Source organism: Atractosteus spatula, chromosome 6 (assembly GCF_055471065.1).
Source record: "Atractosteus spatula isolate fAtrSpa1 chromosome 6, fAtrSpa1.hap1, whole genome shotgun sequence".
Lineage (NCBI taxonomy): Eukaryota > Metazoa > Chordata > Actinopteri > Semionotiformes > Lepisosteidae > Atractosteus > Atractosteus spatula.
The window spans coordinates 39995023-40017974 of record NC_142711.1 but is presented as its reverse complement, the minus strand read 5'-3'; the positions used below and the strand labels follow the sequence as shown (position 1 = coordinate 40017974).

Below are 22952 nucleotides of genomic sequence, written 5' to 3'. Positions count from 1 at the left end.
TTTGATGTTGAAACAGAATGACAAGTCAGACTAGAACCTCTGAAACATATCATCCAAAGAAAACAAATTTCATATCCCTGCTTGTTCAAGTGTATATTTCTTTAACAAAAAAGAGTTAGGGAAACCAGGATCGAGAATCTGCAGTGGTAGGGCAGATGGTTTGGTTTTTGACTTACAGTATGTCACGCACATGTTATGGTGGACTGTGTAGCTCGTGGGTTGACATTTAATTAAATACAATTCTACATTGAGGCTTCTATAGCTTAAGAAGAAAGGGCTTTTCTTTAAATGATCAGGATTAAAAATGTCCTTTTCCCTAATACTGATTCCAAATTTAAGAAATGTGTCCTGTAACACAATTGGACCATAGCACTATAAATACAACTACTGCAACTGACCCCTGTAGTACAGGGCTTTTTGTCACAAAAATCCATTAGTAGTGGATCAGTAAACACAATATGTCTATATATACTATGAGGAAAATACCAGGTAGGGTTACAGTATAATGTAGAGGACTGCTCCATTGGCCCTTCTAAATCTTCATTACAGTATGCTTAATGCATAATACCTATACTAAAGAAAGTAAACTAACGACATTTCAGATAAGAACATGAGTCTTGTGAGTGAGTCAGTGAGTCTGGACCAGTTTGGGAAGTCTGTTCCAGATACCTGCAACTCTGTAAGTAAAGCAGTGTTTCTTATTTTCAGTCCTAAATTCATTTCCTTTAAGTTTCCAAATGTGACCTTGTGTTTTTGTTGCACTACTGAGTTGGGTTGAACCAATCTCAATTTAAGAGGTTTACAGTACCACCCTCAACAGTCTTTCTTCCTTGAAGTCGAATGTTATAATATATTTTCTGTAGTATTGTGAGCAAAACATTATACAGTATTTTAGATGATGTCGTGCCAGTACATTGTAGATCTCAAGCATAATGTCACTGGTTTTGAATTCCACATGTTCTACTGTATATCCAGGCATTCCGTTTGTTTTTTAATGCTTAATGAGAATTTACAAGAATAGAAGAATGTACACCAAAAACAGATCTGTTTTACGTGTAACTTTCTGCAGCTCATAAATATATGTATAGTGTACTGTGTGTTCCTACTACCAGTGTGGATCACTTTGCCCTCATCAATTTTAAATTTCATTTATCAAGTTCAGTCAAGTTAGTTTAATCCATGATTTTGTCTTTTTGTAATTCCTTTGCCACTGTTTTTGTGTTTGCCACTCCCCCTTTTTTAGGATCCTCAGCAGATTTGACTAATTTGCAAACTATACCAGAATCTAAATCATTGATATGAATCAGGAAGAACAATGAGCCTAAAACGGATCCACACACCACACCAATAATCACATGGGCCAAGTTAGAGGTTATCTCCCTTTAAGTCATAGACAATTTCATGTTCATTAAGGGATTGTCAGTCCATGTACAGTTCCCTGCAAAAGTATTCAAACCTTTGAACACTCTAAATCCATCTACATGCATTGCCTTGGTTTCCCTTGGGTTTTAAGAATCAGCCTTTTATTAGTGACCTTATCAAACACTTTCTGGAAATCTGAAGATATCATATGTTTTAATGTTGTCTACTGTTTTTTAAAGCTTGTTCAACGAATTCTAGCAAGATAGACCTTCCCTTTCTAAATTCATGCTGGTTTGTATCTTTCCATGACATTACCACTAATAAAAGTAAGACTAGTTGGTCTGTAGTCTCCTGATCCAGTTCAAAATATCATCAAAATTGCATTACTGCTGATGGAAATTTAGACTGGCTGTCTGTGTGAATGCTGCTTGAAGCCCGCACCAGGACAGCTTGTCTGGGAGCTCTGTGACATTGATTCCTCCATTGATTTAAGTCAATGACACATTTTAACATGTATTTGTATTTAGGCCTAATGATGTAGATTGTATTGTACTGTTGTATGGTATTTTTACTCAAAACATTAACTTGTGATTATTTTGTAGTTCATAAAACATTGCACATTTCCAGGAGAACTGGAAAAGAAGGAGCAGGGCATTTAAAGTTTTTGTTTTTTATTAAAATTTAAAAGGTTTTTCCCATTGTTGCAAATTCGATATCTTAGAATTTAGTGTGAAGCCGTGCACCTTTCACACCTTCCACACAAATCCATTGCAGACATTTCAGTCTCTTCAGTTCAATCTGCAACACCCCTTACCCACTCTGACATTTCCTTTTGTCCACCCCTTTGCCTTATTTATATTCCTGCTCTCCCTTATTACACCACACACCCCAAAAAAGCCTGAAAGTTTTTTTTCTCTCCTAAACAGGGTAGGTTAGAATAGCCAATCAAACCTATCTAGCCTAACTATCTACCCATTCATCACAAATTATTTCTAAGGTTAATAAGGGAAACCATTTGGAATTTTCTTTTTGAAACAGAAGGTTTTCTTCCACATGTCAAAACACTGCTGTTTTAGTACTGTGCACGAAACAGAAAAATAGCTCTTAGATTATACACTTGCATGATGGTCGTATTATGCTACATTAATGGATAAACTGCCCAGTTCAGTTCATTTCTGAAGGAGTGACCTAGTTATGAATTTGCTTTTTGTACAGTTATTTCTTCTCCCCCTTCAGACACTTGTGTTTAGATTGTAGGAGGCTGGCAGCACATTACTGTAATTATAGTCTTCCAAAATAAAGAGGAACGTCTGCAGTTTTGTGGGCCTTGGAGAGTGCAGGGAGTGAGAGCAGCTCTGGAAACAGTGACTGGATGCAGAGGAACCTCTGCGCGTGTGCTGTCTGCTGTTCCACAGCAGTTTAAAATTACCAGGCTGCGGCCCAGCTGTGGTCTTTCTGCTGCAGAGCATCACAGGCCTGCTCTCTGCCTAAATAACTGGTTTCATCCAGTCTCTTCAGTTTAGTTAAAGGATCAGATGTGAAGTTCTTAATATTTCACAGTAATGGTTTTTGGTGGTAAAAGTACAGAGCCGAAGATAGCCCAAGTTGTTCAAGTGTTTATGTGGCCAGTGTCAGTAAAATAGTGTTTAGTTTGTACGTGTGAAAAAAGTTTGGATAAGTAAAATCAGTTCACTGTTGTTGTCTATTAAAATATTAATATGAATTAGTAATTGCAAGCAAACAGTAAATTAGTACTATATTGTAAATAAGATAAATAATATACACCTTTTTGGCTCATTGGCTCACGTTTATAATAACTACAGTGAAAGCTCTGTTTTCCTTCACATGAATGCCTAAAACCCTATACCGAACCCAGGATTTTACATTACTTAATAACTACCTGGTACTGCCACTGACTATGGACTATAGTCCTGCTGATGGACACATGACAGGAATTTCCTGTGGGGCAACCCCATGTAATTCTTATGTGTTACCTTTCAGTGTCACCTCCTGTCAGTGAAGGAGAACTGCAGGCATCAGCCTTGAGCAGGGCTGCCAGTGCCATTTTCTGCATAGCTGGGGGCACCCTTTCATGAGGGTTACCAGTCTACCCTGTTTACTTGAGTTGTGTGATGCAGTCAGTACTCTGGTTTTCAGAAATCGGGCTCCGAAGGTTTAATGTCTTGGTTGGCTATACAATCTAATATTCAGTAGATTATGAAGGAGAATTAGTTTGTGCCATAGTTAAGATTGCCTCTTCCCAAACTTTAAAGAATTAAGTTGAGTTAAATTCCATGCATAAAAGTAGAAAGAAAAAAAAAACACATCTGCTGTGGAGGCCTCAGGTGTGAGGGAGAGAGAAAAGGTTGCAGAGATAAACCTAAAGGACAGAATATGTGAGAATTGCCTTAACAGGTCAAAAAGAGTGTCCAAATAAATGGAAATCAAGAGGAAAAAATGTAAAAACCTGAAATCTGTAAATGATTGTAGAGGTTGTAGAAAGAAATCAATTATTGAGAGCTAGCGAAACTTGCCCAGTGTAAGGTTAATGAAAGGAAGGAAAGATTAGAATATTATCTCTGGTCTTTTTAGTCTACAATATTGGTCCATAAACAATCCTCAGGCAACTTAAGAGAGTCTGAGAAGAATGGACTAAAATGGCATCAAACTGTAATGCAAAGTTAGGACAGACTTACCCAAAAGGACCTGCCTCTGTAATTGCTCCCAAAAGTGCTGCTTCCACCAAATATTGAGCTGATGGTTTGAATACACCAGCAATCAACATATTTTTTTTCTGAATACATTTGCAAGGCACCAGATGTACAGTGCGTACATTCGATTTTACATTCCCTATATTGCCATACATACCCTTAGATTCTCACTGCTTTTAATTTGAGAATCAACCTTTCAAGGGGAAACACTTTCTGGAAATCTAAATATACTGTGTCATCTGTTTTAGTATTATCTAATGTCCTCGTTATGTCTTCAAAGGTTTAAACCCATGTTGGTTGTCTTTGTTTTCTAAGTATTCAGTTTAGCTAATTTTAACTTTAACATAAACTTTCAGTTTATTTTAAACTTCAGTATAGCAGATGTTAGACTGATTGGTCTATAGTTTCCTGGTTCAGTTCTGTTCCTCTTTATGGGGATTAGTGTTACATTTGTGATTATCCAGTCTGTGGGTAGAGCTCCTATTCTAAGACATAGCTGAAGTATCCAAGCTGGAATATGAAGAAAATATTTAATTTCTTTAACCATCACTCAGAAAATACTTTCAGGACCTGGTGATTTATTGTTTTTACCATTCTAGCCCCTCTAGAACTTTAATATTTGTTAACATAACATTACCCAGCACTGCTGGGGCCTGGTCTATAACAGGGAGCATGTTATGGACATCTTCTATTGTAAATGCCTGTGTAAAAATTCATTTAGCATTTTATCTAATGTTTATTATCTTCTGTTATTAATCTGCATAATATTCACTTCCTCTTCTACTGTCACACTAGTTCTGTATATTCCTTTTCTATTTTACTCAACATTAAGTGCTTTTTCTTTCTTCTGATTTTTTTCTTAATGCCATTAAACATGTTTTCCTGCATGTAGAATTCACTGTCTTAGGAATTATGTTGTTTTGAATCCTTTTTAAAGTACTGTATAACCATCCATGGCAGGTCCTCCTTGACCTAGAGGACCGGTGCATATAGTGAATGCCTGCACCTTTTCTCTTTTTGACTGCTCTCTATGCTGCACACCCACACTGAAACCATCATAGACAGCTGAGAGACAGTTGCTCTGTTACACCATTGACTACTATTGAATCTGATTCCGTCTGTTCATAGTTCTCTGCTAAGCTCAAACCCATTCCTGCATAGTCTTATTTTTCTAAAAGTATAAACCCTAATTTTAGATTCACGTTTCTGAGATTTAAAGTATACATTAAAAGATTTTATGGCCACAATTTTCCAGTGATTCTATCACATCTATTGCCCTAATTATATCCTAGTTCCTTGAAAAGATTAGGTCAATAAGTGAATTTTGCATGGTTGGTGGTTATACAAATCAGACTCTTGATTTCTTTCTGGAAAAATAGTCCTGGAATCCCTATAAAAAGACGCAGACAGAAAGGTCAGTGTAATTGTGGCTGCGAGAAGTAAAATGGACAACTATTAGCCTGGGGAAACCTTTAAACAAGCTAATAGTTTTGGATTTTTTTGCTTTTTTTTTCCAGTTAGTGCCTTTTAATGCTTTTTTGTCTACAGACAAGCAAATTACAGTAGGTGCAAACTGTACCAGGGGTTTCTTACTCAGTTAATAGGTGGTGGGAATCCTTAACATCCTATAAATTGGATTTGGGATGGCTACACTGATTGGTGTCACCACATACTGTACAGTATATTAATCACACTGCAGTTGAGGCTATAGTCTTGTTTTGCATGCAGGATGTCTTAGAGGATTACACAAATTGTAATTAATTTGTTATTGAGAAATTAAGACTGTCTTAGTATTCTCTTGCTGGGTTACATTGAGTTTGTAGAGGTAACTGATTTAGGATAGAGGTTGTGTTTTAATAGGTGGGTTACTTGTAAATTCAGTGACCAAATTGTTAGCAATCTACTACGACAGAAGTGTCAACAGGCCATAGACGTAATAGTCTGGAATTACCTGCTTTTATTTCATGTAATTTATAGATACAGAGAAAAAACAACAAATAACATGAAAGATTTCCTGTTATTTTAACAGATAAAGTATCAAATAATAGCCATTGTAGTGAATGATGAGTGTTTTCAGCTTTTGACTACAAAGGCATTGCCAACAATGATGGGTTTCTGACAGTTTTCATGTTTCAAAATTCATATTTTTTCAAACTTAATTCTGAATGGGTTTTTTTTTTAATAGAAATAGAAGATATTTGTATAAGTCGTTTTTGGATGCCTTTTCTCTTGCTCGCTGGCCCTGTGTACTTATTTTTGGTGTTCTCTGTTGCTAGTGCTGCTGGTGGTGAAATATTTAACCAGTGCGTGGCTGACCGAGATGAGGCCTTCAAGGAGGAGGAGGTCAAGCGACTCATGCGGCAAATCCTGGAAGGTGTGGCTTTCCTGCACAAAAACAACGTGGTCCACCTCGACCTGAAGGCGAGTACAAACGTGTATATTCTGCTTATACAAGCATATAGGTAGATGCCCAAGTGTGGGTAGACGCATGAGCACACAAATCTGGGTTGCAGGAATGTAACCCATATTTGGTCCAGAATCTGGTTATTGAGTCAGTGGTTATTGAGGTGTGGTCCTGCCTATGATTTGGCTTACCATCATGTCAGAATGATGCGACATGGTTCCATTTTCCTTTACAGGTGCGGGGTAATTGATGCTGGACTTCACAAGCCTTCCCCTTTTATTATTTTACCAGCTTTAGTCGTTATATTAATATCAATGTATTAATATTATTTGCAGTTGTGCAGCAGTTTCTTGAAAGTTGTGTCAGCCACATACTGTAGCTAGTCTGTTTGCTCCACATCCACACAGCATGCCCCTTAACAAAACCTTGATTTTGCCTCTGTTTGTTTTTTTTTAACTTTTTTGTCTCTTTTTGCAGCCACAGAATATTCTGCTGACTAGTGCGTCCCCTGTGGGAGACATTAAGATTGTGGACTTTGGCCTCTCTAGAATAGTGAGCAGTAACGAAGAGCTGAGGGAGATCATGGGGACGCCCGAGTATGTGGGTGAGTTTGAAGTGACATCGTTCACAGCTTTTGAATAAAGCTGTCTTGTACCATGTCAAGCACCCCCCTGGCGTTTGTTGTAGTGGACAGTGATATCATTATTGTGGCAATGTCCAACAATGTGGGAAACAGAACTGCACGCTCAGCTGCGCTCACAACTGCAGCTTGTGCTCTTTACTTTGGCAGACCTATTTATCTAAACAGGTGGTTCGAGTTCTTTAAAGGGGATATTAAGAACTGAAGTGAATGAACAGTGGAGAAAACCCAAGCAGTTGGAAATAGTCTTATATCCAGGATGGTGTGATGTTGGTTTTATGTTTAACAGCCATTGTACACTCACCGCAGTAACTATTCAGAGTGGGTGTTGTAGGACGTCATTCCTGAAGTTGTGAAAGGAACATGGCTTCAGCTCATGCCTCATATCGTTTTCACAACAAAGGAATGTTTCTACAACACTTACCCCAAAGTGTCATGTTGCTTAGCTATGGATCCACATGTTATTTTGCATACTTTTTCTTTAAGAAGATATCTGTAAAGTGCCTAGAAAAAAAATCCCAAAGTTTTTGTTCAGTTTTCAGATTGTTAGTATGGTGTTTCAATATGTAAGGTGTTTGAATCTATGACAAGAAATAGTTCATTACAAATTAAAGGTACTCACAAATTGTGCATACAGTAATTGTTAACGTTTGTTTTTTTCCTACAGCTCCTGAAATTTTGAATTATGAGCCAATAAGCACAGCGACTGACATGTGGTAAGAAACATATTGAGCTTTTTTGATTTGTATCACATCTGGAACCTTCATAAAGCCTTCAATATTTTGAAAAAACTTAAAATTTCTTTCATTATTTTGGCAAAAATGCATATGTTTCAGGATAATTCAGTCTTTGGTATTACAAAACAAGTATGGAGCACATTTAGACTTAAAAAATCCATCCATTTACTCAGGAGTCTCATCAAGTTTCAAATCAAATTGCGTATAATGCAGAGTCATTAAATGTAAATTAAATTGTATAAGAGCACTACTTCCCAGCCTTGGTCCTGCAGGAACATTGTATCTTTTGTTTTTTTTATTCCAGTCAAGTTCTTACAGGCTGTTAATTGATTTCAGTTTTCTATTTAGGGAATATTTGTATTTCTAAAGTTCCTTTCAGCTCTTAAAAGATCAGATGGGATTAGTAATTGGTGTCAACCCTGTACCATTTTCTGGGTTTCAAAACTGCTGTCATTCAGGTATGCTGCTGAAATGTAACCAATTGGACCTTCGCAAATGGAAATAACGCTGTTGTGGGCATCTTTGAATAATTCGGTCACTCTTTGTCTGGTCATCAATTTATTAACCGGTAAGCGCTGTTTACTCAAAATCAGCAGGCAGAAAGTTGAACTTGAAGTTGGATATTTTTGACACTCAGGACTGACTAAAAAAAGTTAAATAAAAGTCTAAGAAACATGCAGATCAGTTACGCCAAATTTAGAGCTCAGTTGGAATGAACACCAGCAGACAGTCTTCCTACAGGACCAGGTTTAGGAACAACTATGATAGAGAACATCTAGTGTTTGCTGTTCTAGGTCTTTTCTTTTCCCTCTCACAGGAGTATCGGTGTTCTGGCCTATGTGATGCTTACTGGGACCTCTCCTTTCCTGGGAGATGACAAGCAGGAGACCTTCCTCAATATTTCACAGATAAACATAAGCTACACCCAGGAAGAATTTGAAGGGATTGACAAATCTGCTATTGACTTCATGAAGATGCTTCTCATTAAAGAACCAGAGTAAAATACCTTTTTATTACCTTAAGTCAACTTTAATTCACATATTGGGATTTATATATTAAATTACATTTAAAAATTACATTCAGTTTTATATGTCTTTTCCACAAAAAGATTTGAAAAAGATATGTTTCATAAACATCCACCTGTGGTCCTAGTTACTTTTTAAGGCAACATTTTAAACTCAATATACAGGATATTGGTATTAGAAATGCAGGAACAGTAGCTACTGAACAGTATTACAGAGTGGCATTCCTCTCAACGCACATCATTCACAAATCAAACACACCACTCTGAATGTGCTAAGGAATTAAAGCCAGGAATTAAAATTACATTATTATTCAAGATAGTTTTTGCACTGCAAAACACTACATAACTGGAAGGTGATTAGCTCAGTCTGACAATTTGTATCCATGATGATTTGCTTGTTGTGGAAGAACATAGTATACAACATGAACATCAGTGTTACCACCTTATAACCTGATCTCATCGGGTCTTAGTTAAAGAATGGGCAACCTTTAAGGAAAACTAGGTTACAGCTTTAAATGGTATTGTTGAACCAGAAGGAAGCACTGTTCCCTCCAGAACACAATTTACAAACTAGTGCCCCAGTGTGGTGATCAGGGACACTGTGCTGCAGGAGATGCTGTCCTTTGGATGAAATGTTAAACCAAAGTCCTTATTACTTGGTCATTTATGATCCCATGGCACTGTTTGTACCAGTGTCAACCCCAGTGTCTTAACTCAATTTAACTTTGGGCTTGAATAATTTGGCCACTCTGAAGGTCTCCTTAAATCAATTGATAAAACAGTTTTTCACCTCTCTTCCTGGTATACTGCTGCTGGTGCATAATGACTGCCGCATCTTCTAGGTTCATGCTGCTGTTTTTCTGAGCTAAACGAAGTGACTCCTCTCCTGTATGTGCTGTGGAGTGCCCAAAAATTAAACGGACTGTAAAAATGCAAGCAACTATTATTACTGCAGAAAATGCCCTTCTTTTCAGAATCAGAATGTGTCCTTGAGACATGTTCTCCTTTGTACATGTACATATTATTTATCCTATACAGAGTTGAGGAGCCTATCCTGGCAACCAATGTGCACAAGGCAAGATACACCCTGGACAGGATGCCTGTCCATCGCAGGGCACACACAGACACAACCACAAACTCGCACACACTCGGGGACAATCTTCCCAGAAACCAATTCCAATGGAGGAAACCCATGCAAATGTGGGGAGAACATACAAAGACCCTAGGTCTGGAGTTGAAACTAGGGCTCCAGTGTTGAGGCAGCAATGCTAACCACTGTGCCACCAAACCGCCCATTTGTATATGAACTAAATTTCATTATTCCAGTGGAGTTTTCACAATATAGATGTTTGAAAAGGCCTACTAACTTTACAGCCCCCCTGGAAATAGCTGAGCAGTTCTCCATACAGAGCAGAGAAGGAGACCAAGTGAGACATTTGTGTACTTTCGTTAAGGGTACAAAGAATACGCATAATGACAGAGACGTAGGTGAGTCAATCAGTGTTCTCATTGCAGGGCCAGAGCCACGGCAGAGCAGTGCCGGCAGCACCTGTGGCTGAAGCAGCTCCATGAGGACACAGCGGAGGCGCTGAGCTCCAGTGAAGGCTCCCCGGAGGAGGCCAGCCCCCTCTCCCCGGCAGGAGAGGCCGCAGCTCAGAGCCAGGTGGCAGAGGAGCTCATAGTCATGGCTGCATACACCCTTGGACAATGCCGGCAGTCGGAGAAGGAGAGCATGACCCCTGATCAGAAGGCCATTTCCAAGCGCTTCAAATTTGAGGAGCCATTCAGCACACTGCAGGAGATCCCAGGAGACTTCATCTACTGAACTGCTATAGGAAACCAGGGAACTCAAACTAGAATTTTGTTTTACATTCACCTCGAGATTTGACTACAAACTTTTAAGCCAAACTTTTGTTTTTGTCTGTTTGTGCTGCTTTAATTGGTAAGTTAAAATAGGACTGAGCCTTGACGTGATGAATCCTTTTTGTGCCATGCTTGAGATGAAATGGCGTGGCCCATAAATGGAGCCACAGTTTTTTGTTGTTGTTTTTGCCACTTCTTAAAAATGTTATTTACCTTAAAAGTATAAACTGGTAAAAAGGTATATGTGTGTATATACAGTATATATAAAGCTGAACCTAATATTGTTTTTATAGACTGTTTAAATAAAAAATTAAAATGCAATTGCACACATTTATCCCCAAACTGTTGGGTCCCCACTATCTAGCAGTCTTGGGCTCGAATTGTTGTGTCAACATTTCTGCTATTTACAAAACAAGGCAATAGGTTTGACAGACTTCCAGAATCATGCTTTTACACAGATTGATATTTGTCAACTTTAGAATTAGCCTTTCTTTAAGGTAACAGTGACTGAAAAATTAAACCTTGACACTGTAAATAAACACTAAGCTCTAGTGCTGAAGAGATTTATCCCTTCATGTGAGTTTTGTAGCCTCAAAACTATGATGACTTTTGTATTTATGACATTCTTTCAGCACACCTTTCACTTTTCAATTTTCACTTTTTTATACATTTTGGTTTTTTTGTCAGATCAATAAGAATGCTGTTTTAATTATTATAACTGGTATATTTTTAGACTGAAAAGGCAGTCTCTTGTGCCCTTTGCTAACCTATTACATTTTTCTGAACTGAGGAATAGAGCCTTTTTATATGCCTTAAAAGATAATATTAAGTAAAGTTTCAATATTTTTTACATTCATGTCCATTTTTTCACAAGTCAGGGTGTTTGAAAAGAATATAAGGTCTTGTGAATTAAAAGAGTATAGAAAACAATGCAAAATATTTTCTTAATGCCATACACATACAGGCAGTTGTAGCCATTTATACTTTTAAACTCTTATTGAGGTGGGCTGACAATCCAAAAAGACAGTGCCAACAAATTAAGACATAAAGACAGTTACAGTCTATATTTAAGTCAATATGTAAAAACAAATCATAAAAAAATGATTAACATAAACTAAAGGTTTTAGATTACATACAGTAGACTTTATATAATGTAAACATGAATTGCACACCTCACCTTTTTGCAGTGACATTGAACTCTTAAATGGCTTATCTTGGGGAGGAGTGTTCACATTTGCAATTGTCATTTAGAGATTTACTTTTATTTAGTGTTCCACAAAAATGCATTAATCTAATAGCTTGTTCCATCCCTCTAAGCTTTCGGACCTTTTTAAAATCTATAACTGCTATTTTTTTAAATGAAATTGTACATTTCACACAATGCAACACACTAGACTACTTGGAGATTTCAAAAAAAGTATGAACTGCAGCTGTATAGTTTAGTGTACTTTAATTTTTGGATTAAAGCTGTATAGTATTGCAGTATGAAACTAAACACTGGGTATAGTGCTTCTGCTTTCAAATTTAAATAGAATAAGTGGTAGCTAACTATCTTGTATCAGATTCTGAAACTGTACAAAATGCCTGATGAATTCTAGCAGGAGTACATGAAAAATGACTTAAACTCTTAAATGTAAGCTTGCCTCTGAATTGTGTCTAGAACTAATGTTGCATTTTCCCACCTGGAATCTACAGTTTCCTTGGAATTGAAAACTCATCAAACATTTTTTCACTTTTCACTGCAATTTTTATTCTTTTTCACTGTACAAATGAATAATTACACCCAAATCTTAGATAACAGAAACGTAAAATGGTTTAATAGATCGGTAAAACAGCTGACATGAAAAAATAGTACTGTGGTTCAAGGCAAAGCCAGGAGATTGCTTGCAATGCAATGTGAAAAGTACAATCGAACAGCTGCACTCATTGTAGCATTCCTTTGGTTTCTGATAAAAACAAAAAGATTTCACTTTAATCGGTTTTCAACAGATCACAGCTTGTACGAATTTGGTACATGAGTAATCCTTGGATTCCTGTGACAGTTTTTTTTTTCTTTTTGAAATGCACGCAAAAAAAACAAACAACTGGATCAAATGGTAAAAAAGTAAAATGGAGTGAAAAAGCCAAAGGTTGATGAACAAGGTGTATTTAGTGAGTATTAAACTTCAGGGTCCATCTGTTGGGAATGCTGTGATAACCTTCACAACAGTTCTCCCCTTCTCAGGGATGTTACTGTACAGTACATCAGAGTGGAGCTCATTCTTCTTCATAACATCATGACTGGAAAGGCAGACAGACCTGATCCACCATTGCAGACAAATCAAAAGTCATTTTAACAAAGCATCTAGTGAGGCAAGAAATTCAGTGTTCTTAAAACTCACAATGTTAGCCTGAACCACAAAAAAACATGAAGAAACTTTTGAAACATAATTTTATCCTCAATGTTTGATGACATTCATAGATGTTTACTAGTATTGTGGTAATGTTTTACATTATCATTTTTCGTGTTAATAAATTACATCTGTTTCTCTAAATCTAAAAACTTTACCAAACTGAAGTTCTTGAGAATTGCAATACTTATGTGTGGTAGACGAAGCAGTGCCTACAACCATGGTTAGGCTGAGTTTAAAATTCATTAACGTCTTTGCTCTAACTGATGGTGTTTTTTTTCCTTCCTGTACCTGTTGTATTTTTATTGGCAGAAAATGTAAAAAGGTGTATAGAATTCTATAAATAAAACATATCTTAACATGTTTTTGCCAAACATGTTTCTTTCATACAGAATAGCTAAAACCAATACTGTAGTATATTGTGAAGGATAACTGACAGTCTTGAGTTTTGGAGTACCCTAATTAAGTTAAACTTGGCAATAATCAATTTTTTCATTTAAAATGTCAGACCAAATTGCATTGCTTGGACTGAATCTTGTTAAGGTTAGTAACACCACTGCCAATGTACAGTACAACATTCCCAATGAGGTGCTTACAGTGAAACCTTGTCGTAGACCCCAGCAGAACAGAAGCAGTGTTAAAATACTACTGCGGAGCTGCAGCATGTCCTGGGGGAACAGTCCCTGAGTGCACAGGGTGCAGCCATGCTTTCCCATGTACTGTAGCACAACTCGTGAAGAGCAGTATGATGCTTCATACATTAAAAGGAGGCGCCTGTTGATGGGTCCTCAAAATCCATATCCCCTGGTTCAGCCTTCTCAGTCTCAAACACTGCAATCCTTTGGCCATTGTGGAGATGCAGTACAGCCTCCTGCAGACACCACCTAGGATATTAACAGAACAGACTGAACGCCTAGTCCGAAACACGACATACTTAAACCAATTCTGAATAAAGGTACTGAAAATTTCCCTCACTGTCCACCAGTCTGTTTTTTTTCCAACTCAGCTCCACTTGTTGGTGAAAATTGACTTCATCTTTTTATTTAGCTGAGGATCACACACAAAGAAGAGCAACAGCTTTAATCCATCACTGCCGATCCATTTGTGCTCTATTCGGTATAGGCTCTTTTTGAACCACTGTGCACACAATTGATTCTGAATTGCAAACATATTTGTGTTGACAGCTTCTCGTTGAGCACTACATTCCAGCACAACCACTACGTCTCTCAAAAGCTTAGAAATAAAAACTTGTTTTTTTTCTATATCTTGACTTTTTAAAACCCTTTTGGCATTGACTAAAATAACATCTCATGCTTTCATTTAGATGACACCTACTGTCCACGAAGAACTCTTATATTGTTTGTGCAACACCTGTGGAGATCTGTAACACCTGTAGAGATATGTAACATCTTGTTGGGACCCTCCATCTTGATGCCTACCCAGCTCTTGATCAATCAATATTGAATAATCATGGCATCACTGTGTGCGAGACAGAGGTTTCAATGTAAATCGTTCCACCACATTAAGGCAGACAGGATTGCTACAGCACAATAAGGTCAGATGTTGTTAGTTCCATTGGTCATTCTTCTCAAACAATACTGAAAGGCAAATTTAAAGTCTTTCACAGTGCTACGTACATAAGTGTTGGAAAAACTACTGGATGAGCATTTTAAATGCTACGTTTGGGTTCTGCAAGGTTTCTGTGATGTAAAGCTAGTAGGTAAGCAGTCTACTTTAGGTCAATATAATCCAACTTGGACCCTGAGTGAGACGCATGGAAGCCTTCTGTCTTGACTGGAGTCCCGACTCTTTCCTTTATACTTCACGTTAAGCTGCTGTGCTGTCTTTTATTGTGTAGTCAATCATTTTAAAGCACACACCCTTAAAGAACTAGCATTTTGTGTGTGTTTTACCCCCCCCCCAGAAGTTGGCTTTAGTCCTGCCCTTTCTTCCCAGTTCACCATGAACAATTCAAGTCTGGGTTCAACCATCTGATTCTCACAAGAGTGAGAAATACTGAAATTGCTCAAGGCATGTTGCCTTACTCCCAGTGCATGCTGCATTATATTTTTTTAACCTTGCTAACGTTTTAACAATTTTTTAACCTTGCATCCTACAGTAACTTTGTTGTTTGTGCTCTACGCGGCAAACAATATGCAGGATTTATTACATTGTTGAAATTTAGCACATTTAGTTTAATGTACAGCATACACATGATCAATGAAAAAGCATACCGTATGGTATTTAATTTCATGAATTGAACAAACTCTCGACTGAGCTTGTGTGTTTTTCATTCAGGAAAAATGTAACCTACTTGTTCAAAAAGGTGTCTTTAGTTGAGGAAGTGTAGAGGTAGCCTGCAGATTTCGTGCCAGACACTGGAATTTTGATCTGTAAGAGAATATAAAAAATTGATAAGAGCAATATTATCCATGTTTAAAAATACTACTCCCAAAAGAAATGTACGGAATGGCAAAGAGGTATATTGTGGAGATGTAAAAGATAAAAAAGAACAGTGTGTACACAACAATCACCCAAGTCATCAACCAGCCTACGTCCCCATTATATCACATGACTGGGAGTGCAGGTGACCATACAAAAAACTGATATCTGTACCTCACGGGGGCTATTGTATTGATGTAGAAAGCCTGTGGAATGTTAATCGGCTCCCTGCACTGACCCACATGTGTCTGGTATAGGTTCCCAACGTGATGGAGATAGTCCATCATGTCCCTCACACGGTCATGGCAAATTAGCTGACCATGAAAGAAGATTAATCTGGTGCAAAAACTTTCAGACAAGGTTTGTAGTCTGGGATTGATGTCCTGAACTTGCCACATTGTTGATGTTATTATTGCATATTTGTTTAGCATGATTCAAGATGAATAATATAATATAATATTATTAAATAGCGGGGCCAGTGGCACAATGGATAACGCGTCTGACTACGGCTCAGAAGATTGTAGGTTCAACTCCTGCCTGGCTCGTCTCTCTTTCATCAATTTCCCTACAGGATTAATAAAGTATTATCTATCTATCTAAATATATTAATAAAATAAAGAAAATCAAATTTACAGTAGCTTGTGAATTTGTACTGTACTGTATAGTAACATCTAAAAAAAATACCTACAGCTCATTATAGCAACACCTTTATATGATATACTGTATTTATAATATATAATTACAGGTATATATTATATTTACAGTATAGCAACACCTGAAGAGATCTGTATCATCTTGTTGGGACATTCCATCTTGATGCCTACCCAGCTCTTGATTAATCATTATTGGGTAATCGTGAACAGTGTGTGAGACAGAGGCTTCTTTGTTATGAATTTATGCCTTTTCAATTTCAATTTATGCCTTTCTTGGAGGTAAAACAAAATGAATCTTCCACAGAAAAATAATATTTATAATACATATAAATTAAATATGTTTTCTTTTTTTAAGGATGCTACCAGCAGATGTACTAGTTGTGGAGGTCCAGCCTTGAACTGACCTTTGCGCTGACCTTGTCCACCCTGTTGTGTCGGTCAGTGAGTCGGATGCTGTGGGCCTGCAGAGGTGGCGCCCCCAGGGACCCCATGGCTGACTCGTGAGTCCTGAGCTGGTCCATCGCCAAGCGATAGTAATCAGACCTGGCAAAATTTTCTTTAAAAATGCAAAAAAAAAAGATGGCTACGTCTTTGATTTTTTCATTACTACTCTTACCTGTGCATTACTTTACAAAAATGTATAGAAAAAATGTGTGTAACACCAAAAACAAATGAGCTGCAGAAAGCTGAATCCAAACAGAGAGTCTTCCATGGTTTTGCAACAAAATGGAAACTACAAATGTATTTTATCCGTACTGCACACACTTAGGTTCAATAAAGAGCATGTTGAAGAAGTTCAGGTGTAGTCTGCAAAGGAACAAGTAATAGGTTTATTCCATGCTGAAGAGACGAGAGAAAACACAACGTTTCGGCTGTGAAGCCTTCTTCAACAAGGTGACACACCTGAAGACCTTTCTCATGACAGTTGGCAGCCATGGAGAACACAGCTAACAGTCAGTTTCTGCCTGGGCCTCTACAAGATCCAGAAGAAGACTAAGACTGGGTACCTTCCCAATATAGTAACATAGTAACTTGAGAATTGAGGCCTAAAGCTTTTTAAGTTGGAAAACCTAGATTCAAAGCAAGCAGAGTCAAAACCCACAGTCTTAAAAAGGGCTAAAATGAGATGTCTGACCAAAGGAAAAGCAAGGTGGTCCAAACCTAAATCTCTTCACAAACAGTACAGTACTACAGTACATCCCTTCATAACTACTTACAAAGAAGGACATAGATGTAGAAATTAACCTCTTCTGCTACCAGTTTAGTTGTTTTTTTTTAATTTAATGGATAATAAAATAATAAAATTGTGGTAATATCTCTAGCATAGTTATCAAGTACAAATATTAAAAAGACAACTGACAAATGTAACTTTTGAGTGACCTTTCAAAGTATTGAAACTGCAGTCAAATCCTGCTGTACCTCTTAGACACTCACTAAGAAAACTGAACTGTGGCTTATTTGGGTTGTTCTGTTTTCTTAAACTTTCTGTAATGAAAGTTTAAAACAAATAAGCTGAATACTATAACACAAATCAACTCATCACTAACTGTAGAAGTATCAAAGTTGGAAACAGAAAAAAGTTCCTAAAATAATATCTGTATATATTAATGCCAATAATTACAATGCAAGATACCATAAAGCAAGGCAAAGTGAAACATAAATCACATAGTTCAGGTGGGTAGATCACATATACTTGTGCAATAAGGGTAAACTCAGTGCCTACGTGTATGTACTCACAATTGTAGCAGTTACTACGGCAATTCTTTATGAAGACATTCTATAAATTCCCATTTAGATATTAATCCTGTGGTACCTAAAATATACAGGGCATTACTTTACAAATAAAATGAAAAGCTAAGTATTGAGACAGTGAAGTCAAATTTGTCATTTTTCTGGGTATTATTGAATTTTGTATTTGAAATCAAAAGATTAATATAAGGCAAAAGTACAGAATGTCATTTTTTTTTTAATTTCTGGATATTTATGCATTTTGTTTCATACATGTTAATCCATATTGGAACAAAAAACATTTTGTTTTCAATCCCACTCAATAACAGGTCAGCATAAGTCTGAGCACAAATAAACTTAAAGTAAATTATATTAATGTAAATTCAATATTCATTCTGCTGTTGCCATCATCGGTTACATCCTTAATGTAGCCAAAGACTATACAGTACATTCACAGCTCTTACCTTTTTATAATTAATGCAACATGGCAAACCTGAGCATTTAACAACAAGTCAGCCATTGGTCTCAAAAGTTACGACTGAACCCAACAAAGACATTATTGTAACATGGCTACATATGTAAACAAAACAATACCCAGAAACAAAAGCTAAAATTGGTATTAATCTTTTGATCACAAATACAAATTTCATTACTACACACTAAACATTTCTGTTTGCTGTCCCCATACATACGGTTTTCACTGTGCCAGTGTTCTCAACTTGGTTGTACACTAAAAGTGCAAACAAAGCAACACACTTACTCTGCATCAGGTAATACATCATGGAGCAACTCCCTCCTGTCACTATGGTCATGAAGATGGCCATCTGCTGCAGACTGCTTATTGAAGCTGGCATTGCCTTTTAAGTCCCCAAAAGAAAATACACAAGATGTTAACCTATATAAAATATTTGGATGCACCTCCCGAGATCCTCTTTTTTCTACTTTATTACCCACTTTTAACTGTTTTAGGTTTACCTGTAAAGTTAAGCAAAATATATTCCTAGGTAGGAGACACTATAATAGTACCACAGGGGAAAGACGGCAGAATTAGCCACATAATAAGTCATAAAGAACCTGTAACTTCTCCACAAAGCTGGAGGGTTTCAAATGCCTCTCCAGGCATTAGAAAGAAAGAAGTTCCATAGGTCTTTTATCATTAACACCAAAAACACATTTGCATTTGTCTCAGTTGTTATTTATGGATGCAGATAAACGTTTCAGGTAAAAGAGTAGAAAGAGCATCCCTCACACCACAAAACCGTTCAAACGTTGTTGAGAATTCATGTCAGTGCCTGTTAAAGTTTTAGAGAGCACCAAAAAAATGTGTTGGGACACCAGACGAATAGACACCAGTGTCCTTAAATAGATCCCTATAAATCCATAAACACTGGTTTTGGCTCCTAAAGGCAGACAAGCACAATGTCACCTTAGTGCAAGCTGAAGAGCTTGTTCACCAGACATGTGGATCCGCCGTGCCCTCCAATATTACAGTAAACCTTCAAATAATCCAGCCCCTTCCCAGACAGTGTGCACTTTTGAAAATGACCTTCACATAGGGGAGCTGTAAATGAAAACTAATAATTAGCTCCTGTCCCTGACTACCTCTCCTCCTTGTCTTCTGGGTTAATATATATTTACAAATTTCATTAGACTAAGTAAAGGTTCCCCCACGTATCTTATTTCTCACAAGCATGCAGAAGAAAACTGTCAGGGTGTTTCTACCTGTGGACACTACAGATTCAGCGACTGAGTCACTTACTGTTCACCACCACTTACCTCATTATGTCATAATCTTTATTACGTCATAATGTCAGACGTCATTATGACATTAAGGTATTAAGGGAGAAATACTGGAAAATATCTCTGGTGCTGATCACCCTAATGAGTTATCATTAACTACTGTATACAGGTTAAAGCAACTTTTTGCATTTTGAATCTTGCTTTCTAATCAGTCTGTGTCTACACACCACGCTTCTTTTTTCATATGATGGACATATATATTGTATGTGCATGATATGCACATACCACATGTTAGGAACTCTTTATTGTAGAGGAAATTTTGAAACCACGTGTAAACCCTAAAATTGTTTATATATTACATGTACTAATGATATTGTGAAATATACAGTCATTAAAGATATTTAAGAATTCCTGATGGTCACAACTACGATTTGCAATTTGGTACTGCTGTTAGTGTAAGAAATGTATTTGACATTTAACTTTACAGGTATTAACCTTATTAACTTGACAGCCATAGTGTGGCTCAGATCCTGTTTAGGGCCACTGTCAGTTATATAAGCTCCACTAAACAGGTTTTTCTACGTTATCGAGCAAGAACAAATGATAATGATAAAATGAACATCCACAGAAATACAAAAACGCTTTACAGTTGAATGTTCTTGTGACATCTGTGTTTCTACTCCAAATACAGAACGCTTACTAAAATGGCTTTGTCATTACTCAATTAAATTGCTTACCATATTAGTTCAGAAGATGACATTATCCTGCACCAAAGACTGCCTGAAAGCTTTGTTTAATGAAACACCTGACTGCTCACTAGAAATGAAAAAAATATATTCTCAAGGAGGAAAGAGGAATTCAGTTCAGAAGAGGATGATAAGAGATTTCCGAATGCCAGCTAGTTATGGTTACCTTGTCTGGTAGCTCTACAAGTCACAGATTAAAAAAAACCCAGATAACGTTTTCGCCTGACCCTGCAAAGAGAAAAATGCATAAATAAAAAATGATATTGCCAGATTGATTACTGCAGTGTTAAACTGAAAGGTTTTTGTAGAAAAAAAGCAGGAAGATAAGTTCAGACAAAAAAAAGGCGTTACGTTAGGGGAAGAAATTAATAAACAGTGTCAACCCTTATTATACTGTGTTATGATGTACTGCCATCTAGTGGACAACAATACTATTGCTGCAGCAGAGCATGTTGGGTTGGCAGTGACAGATAGAAAGCCAGATAATACCGGCTAATAATAATCATGTTTACATGAACATGAAATGTAGCTATTACCAAGTGGAAAGTGGCCAGAGCACATGTATTGAAGTTATCTCATCAGACTATGATAATCTGAGACTTGTTATCCTCATAAAACAAGGGAGGTGGAGTAGAAGGTTCCTGGTGTGAATGGTATTTTTAGATGCAAAAACCTGAATTGGGATGACTGTAACAGTTTGTAAGAACTAAACTGGAAGATTATATCTATGGCAATAAGCTTAGAGTCAACATGGATAATTAACAGAAAATAGACAAAGTTCTTAGTAGTACAGAAATAATATTATACAATTTAATCAACAGCTGTTAAGTTACTGCCTGCACCTCCTTTAGCAAATCACCTGAAATGGCTACATGGACACAAAGTTTTCACTGTATTAAGCATAACCGCACTACCTGTATATATTGCATACACCATGGACACATAGCAGCTCCACTCATATTGAGTTTTATTCAATTTCTATTACTGTACATCTATTATTATGTAACCTTATTTTCATAACCTCAATTTTGTGATTTTTGTGTTTTTGTGATTTTTGTGATTCTTGTGATTTTCATGAGCTCACAGAAAAGACATTTCATTGCCAGCAACTACTGCTGCACGCTGTGTTGTTGTGCATTTGATAAATACACTTTGATTTGATTTGATTTAAAACTTTACCATTCACTTTGTAAGAGTTAGGTCATAAAACTGTGTACAACTGGCTTCCTCTGATTTGTAAACTTTCTTATGTTCTTATTCACTAGTAAGTAATGGCAACATGTCAAAATTACAGGAATTGCACAATTACCACCTCTTATCTGAAGACTTTGTTGTCTTCAGACAGAAGATAATTTAAAATGTACAGGCATATTTGATCACTAAAAGTAGTCATTTAAGATGGACAAATCTTTCATCTTTAATATATTCTAGCATTCCACACCTTCCAGAGTGGACAGATACAGTTACCTCCTCCTGCCTTTTTTCTTTATAAAATGGGATAGATCCCCCTTTCTGCATCTTTGCGTTGTGTCCATCCAAGAAGATGCCCCTTTTTCTCTTTCTCTCAAGACTTAACTCCCTTCCGCAGTGACTAGCATGTACATAGGGCAATTAACCTCCTCCAGTCTATTTTTCCCCACTCCTGGTCGACACCAAACTTGTTTTACCGCTATACCAATATCACCTAGGAGTCACCTCAAGTGACTTGGGATTTATGGACAGTGTGCAGAGAACACATACAGTATCAGAGCCATTTTTGTGGACAAAAAAACTTTTAATTGTTAGTGTTTGATATGCCAAAAAACTGCTATTGTACTGGGTGCTGACCTTTACGAATATTAACAAAAATGCATAATACATTTTACTGATAAGCACTTTTCAAATTGCATTAATTTAAACAAATCGTCTATAGTTTATCTTTTAAAACCAGCTTTTAAAAGGAAAAACGGGAATTGTTTTACAGTACATGTACGTTAAGTGACAAATTGTAAGAATAAATCTGTAATGGTTTCCAAAAAATACTACATCCGAAACTGCAGCACACATGTGGGGTAGGTGAAGTGTTGTACAGGTATTTCTTACATTTTTAGCGCTGAACATATTGGATTTATACTGTAGTAAATCTATACTGTAACTCCGACGTTAGAGCTACGATAAACATTTTAGTATACCTCATGTTAAATGTAGTATCATCTTATCAAAGATCAATATTAATGTGACACGGCGCAATAGACGGTTCTATGAAAATGATCACATCAATCCAGTACAGAAGCTGGGCTAGATATCAGTTGTCTGCATCGTAATTAATTTAAAATAGTTTTAAAACTAAATAAACAGAATTCACGTTGGGTAACATAAATTGTGCCTGTATCAAAAAGCAAAGCTTGTCAATGAATAGTGACATTTAAATCGCACAGTGACTTACACAATTTTTTTACACATCTTCCAAGGGGGCAGCCATTTTAGTCTTGAATGTCATATCTTTATTAACAAGAAGACAAGATAAGTGGTT

At 36.9% G+C, this 22952-nt stretch overlaps 2 protein-coding genes and 1 non-coding gene across 4 annotated transcripts in view; 2 read left to right on the top strand and 1 right to left on the bottom strand.

The window, feature by feature from the left end:
- The window catches only part of stk17a (serine/threonine kinase 17a), a 40896-nt gene extending 27407 nt beyond the window's left edge, over positions 1 to 13489 (top strand). The window contains exons 3-7 of the mRNA XM_088918644.1: positions 6350 to 6494; positions 6955 to 7081; positions 7785 to 7833; positions 8672 to 8851; positions 10394 to 13489. Coding sequence (XP_088774770.1) covers positions 6350 to 6494; positions 6955 to 7081; positions 7785 to 7833; positions 8672 to 8851; positions 10394 to 10703 — 811 coding nt within the window. The 3' untranslated portion in view covers positions 10704 to 13489. The remainder of the gene's footprint in view (positions 1 to 6349; positions 6495 to 6954; positions 7082 to 7784; positions 7834 to 8671; positions 8852 to 10393) is intronic.
- On the bottom strand, positions 12466 to 22921 carry coa1 (cytochrome C oxidase assembly factor 1). Of its 2 annotated transcripts, XM_088918646.1 has the most exons (6): positions 22866 to 22921; positions 20607 to 20668; positions 18715 to 18811; positions 16631 to 16782; positions 15446 to 15522; positions 12466 to 14015 (listed from the first exon to the last, which is right to left on the bottom strand). In XM_088918646.1, exons 3-6 carry the CDS (start codon positions 18806 to 18808, stop codon positions 13892 to 13894), a joined length of 447 nt encoding a protein of 148 aa, XP_088774772.1. In that variant the 5' UTR covers positions 18809 to 18811; positions 20607 to 20668; positions 22866 to 22921; the 3' UTR covers positions 12466 to 13891. The 2 variants fall into 2 exon arrangements, with proteins under 2 accessions (XP_088774772.1, XP_088774771.1); XM_088918645.1 differs by lacking the exons at positions 20607 to 20668; positions 22866 to 22921 and adding an exon at positions 20432 to 20557.
- On the top strand, positions 16046 to 16118 carry trnar-acg (transfer RNA arginine (anticodon ACG)). The gene has a single exon. It is a non-coding gene; the product is annotated as a tRNA-Arg (tRNA).
- Positions 22922 to 22952: the final 31 nt, after the last annotated feature.

Coding starts and splice junctions, on each gene's coding strand:
- coa1 (XM_088918645.1), bottom strand. Junction 16,783..18,714: donor GATGTATTACCTGATGCAGA/GTAAGTGTGTTG, acceptor GCATTTTTAAAG/AAAATTTTGCCAGGTCTGAT. Junction 14,016..15,445: donor AAAGACACCTTTTTGAACAA/GTAGGTTACATT, acceptor TTAATATCCTAG/GTGGTGTCTGCAGGAGGCTG.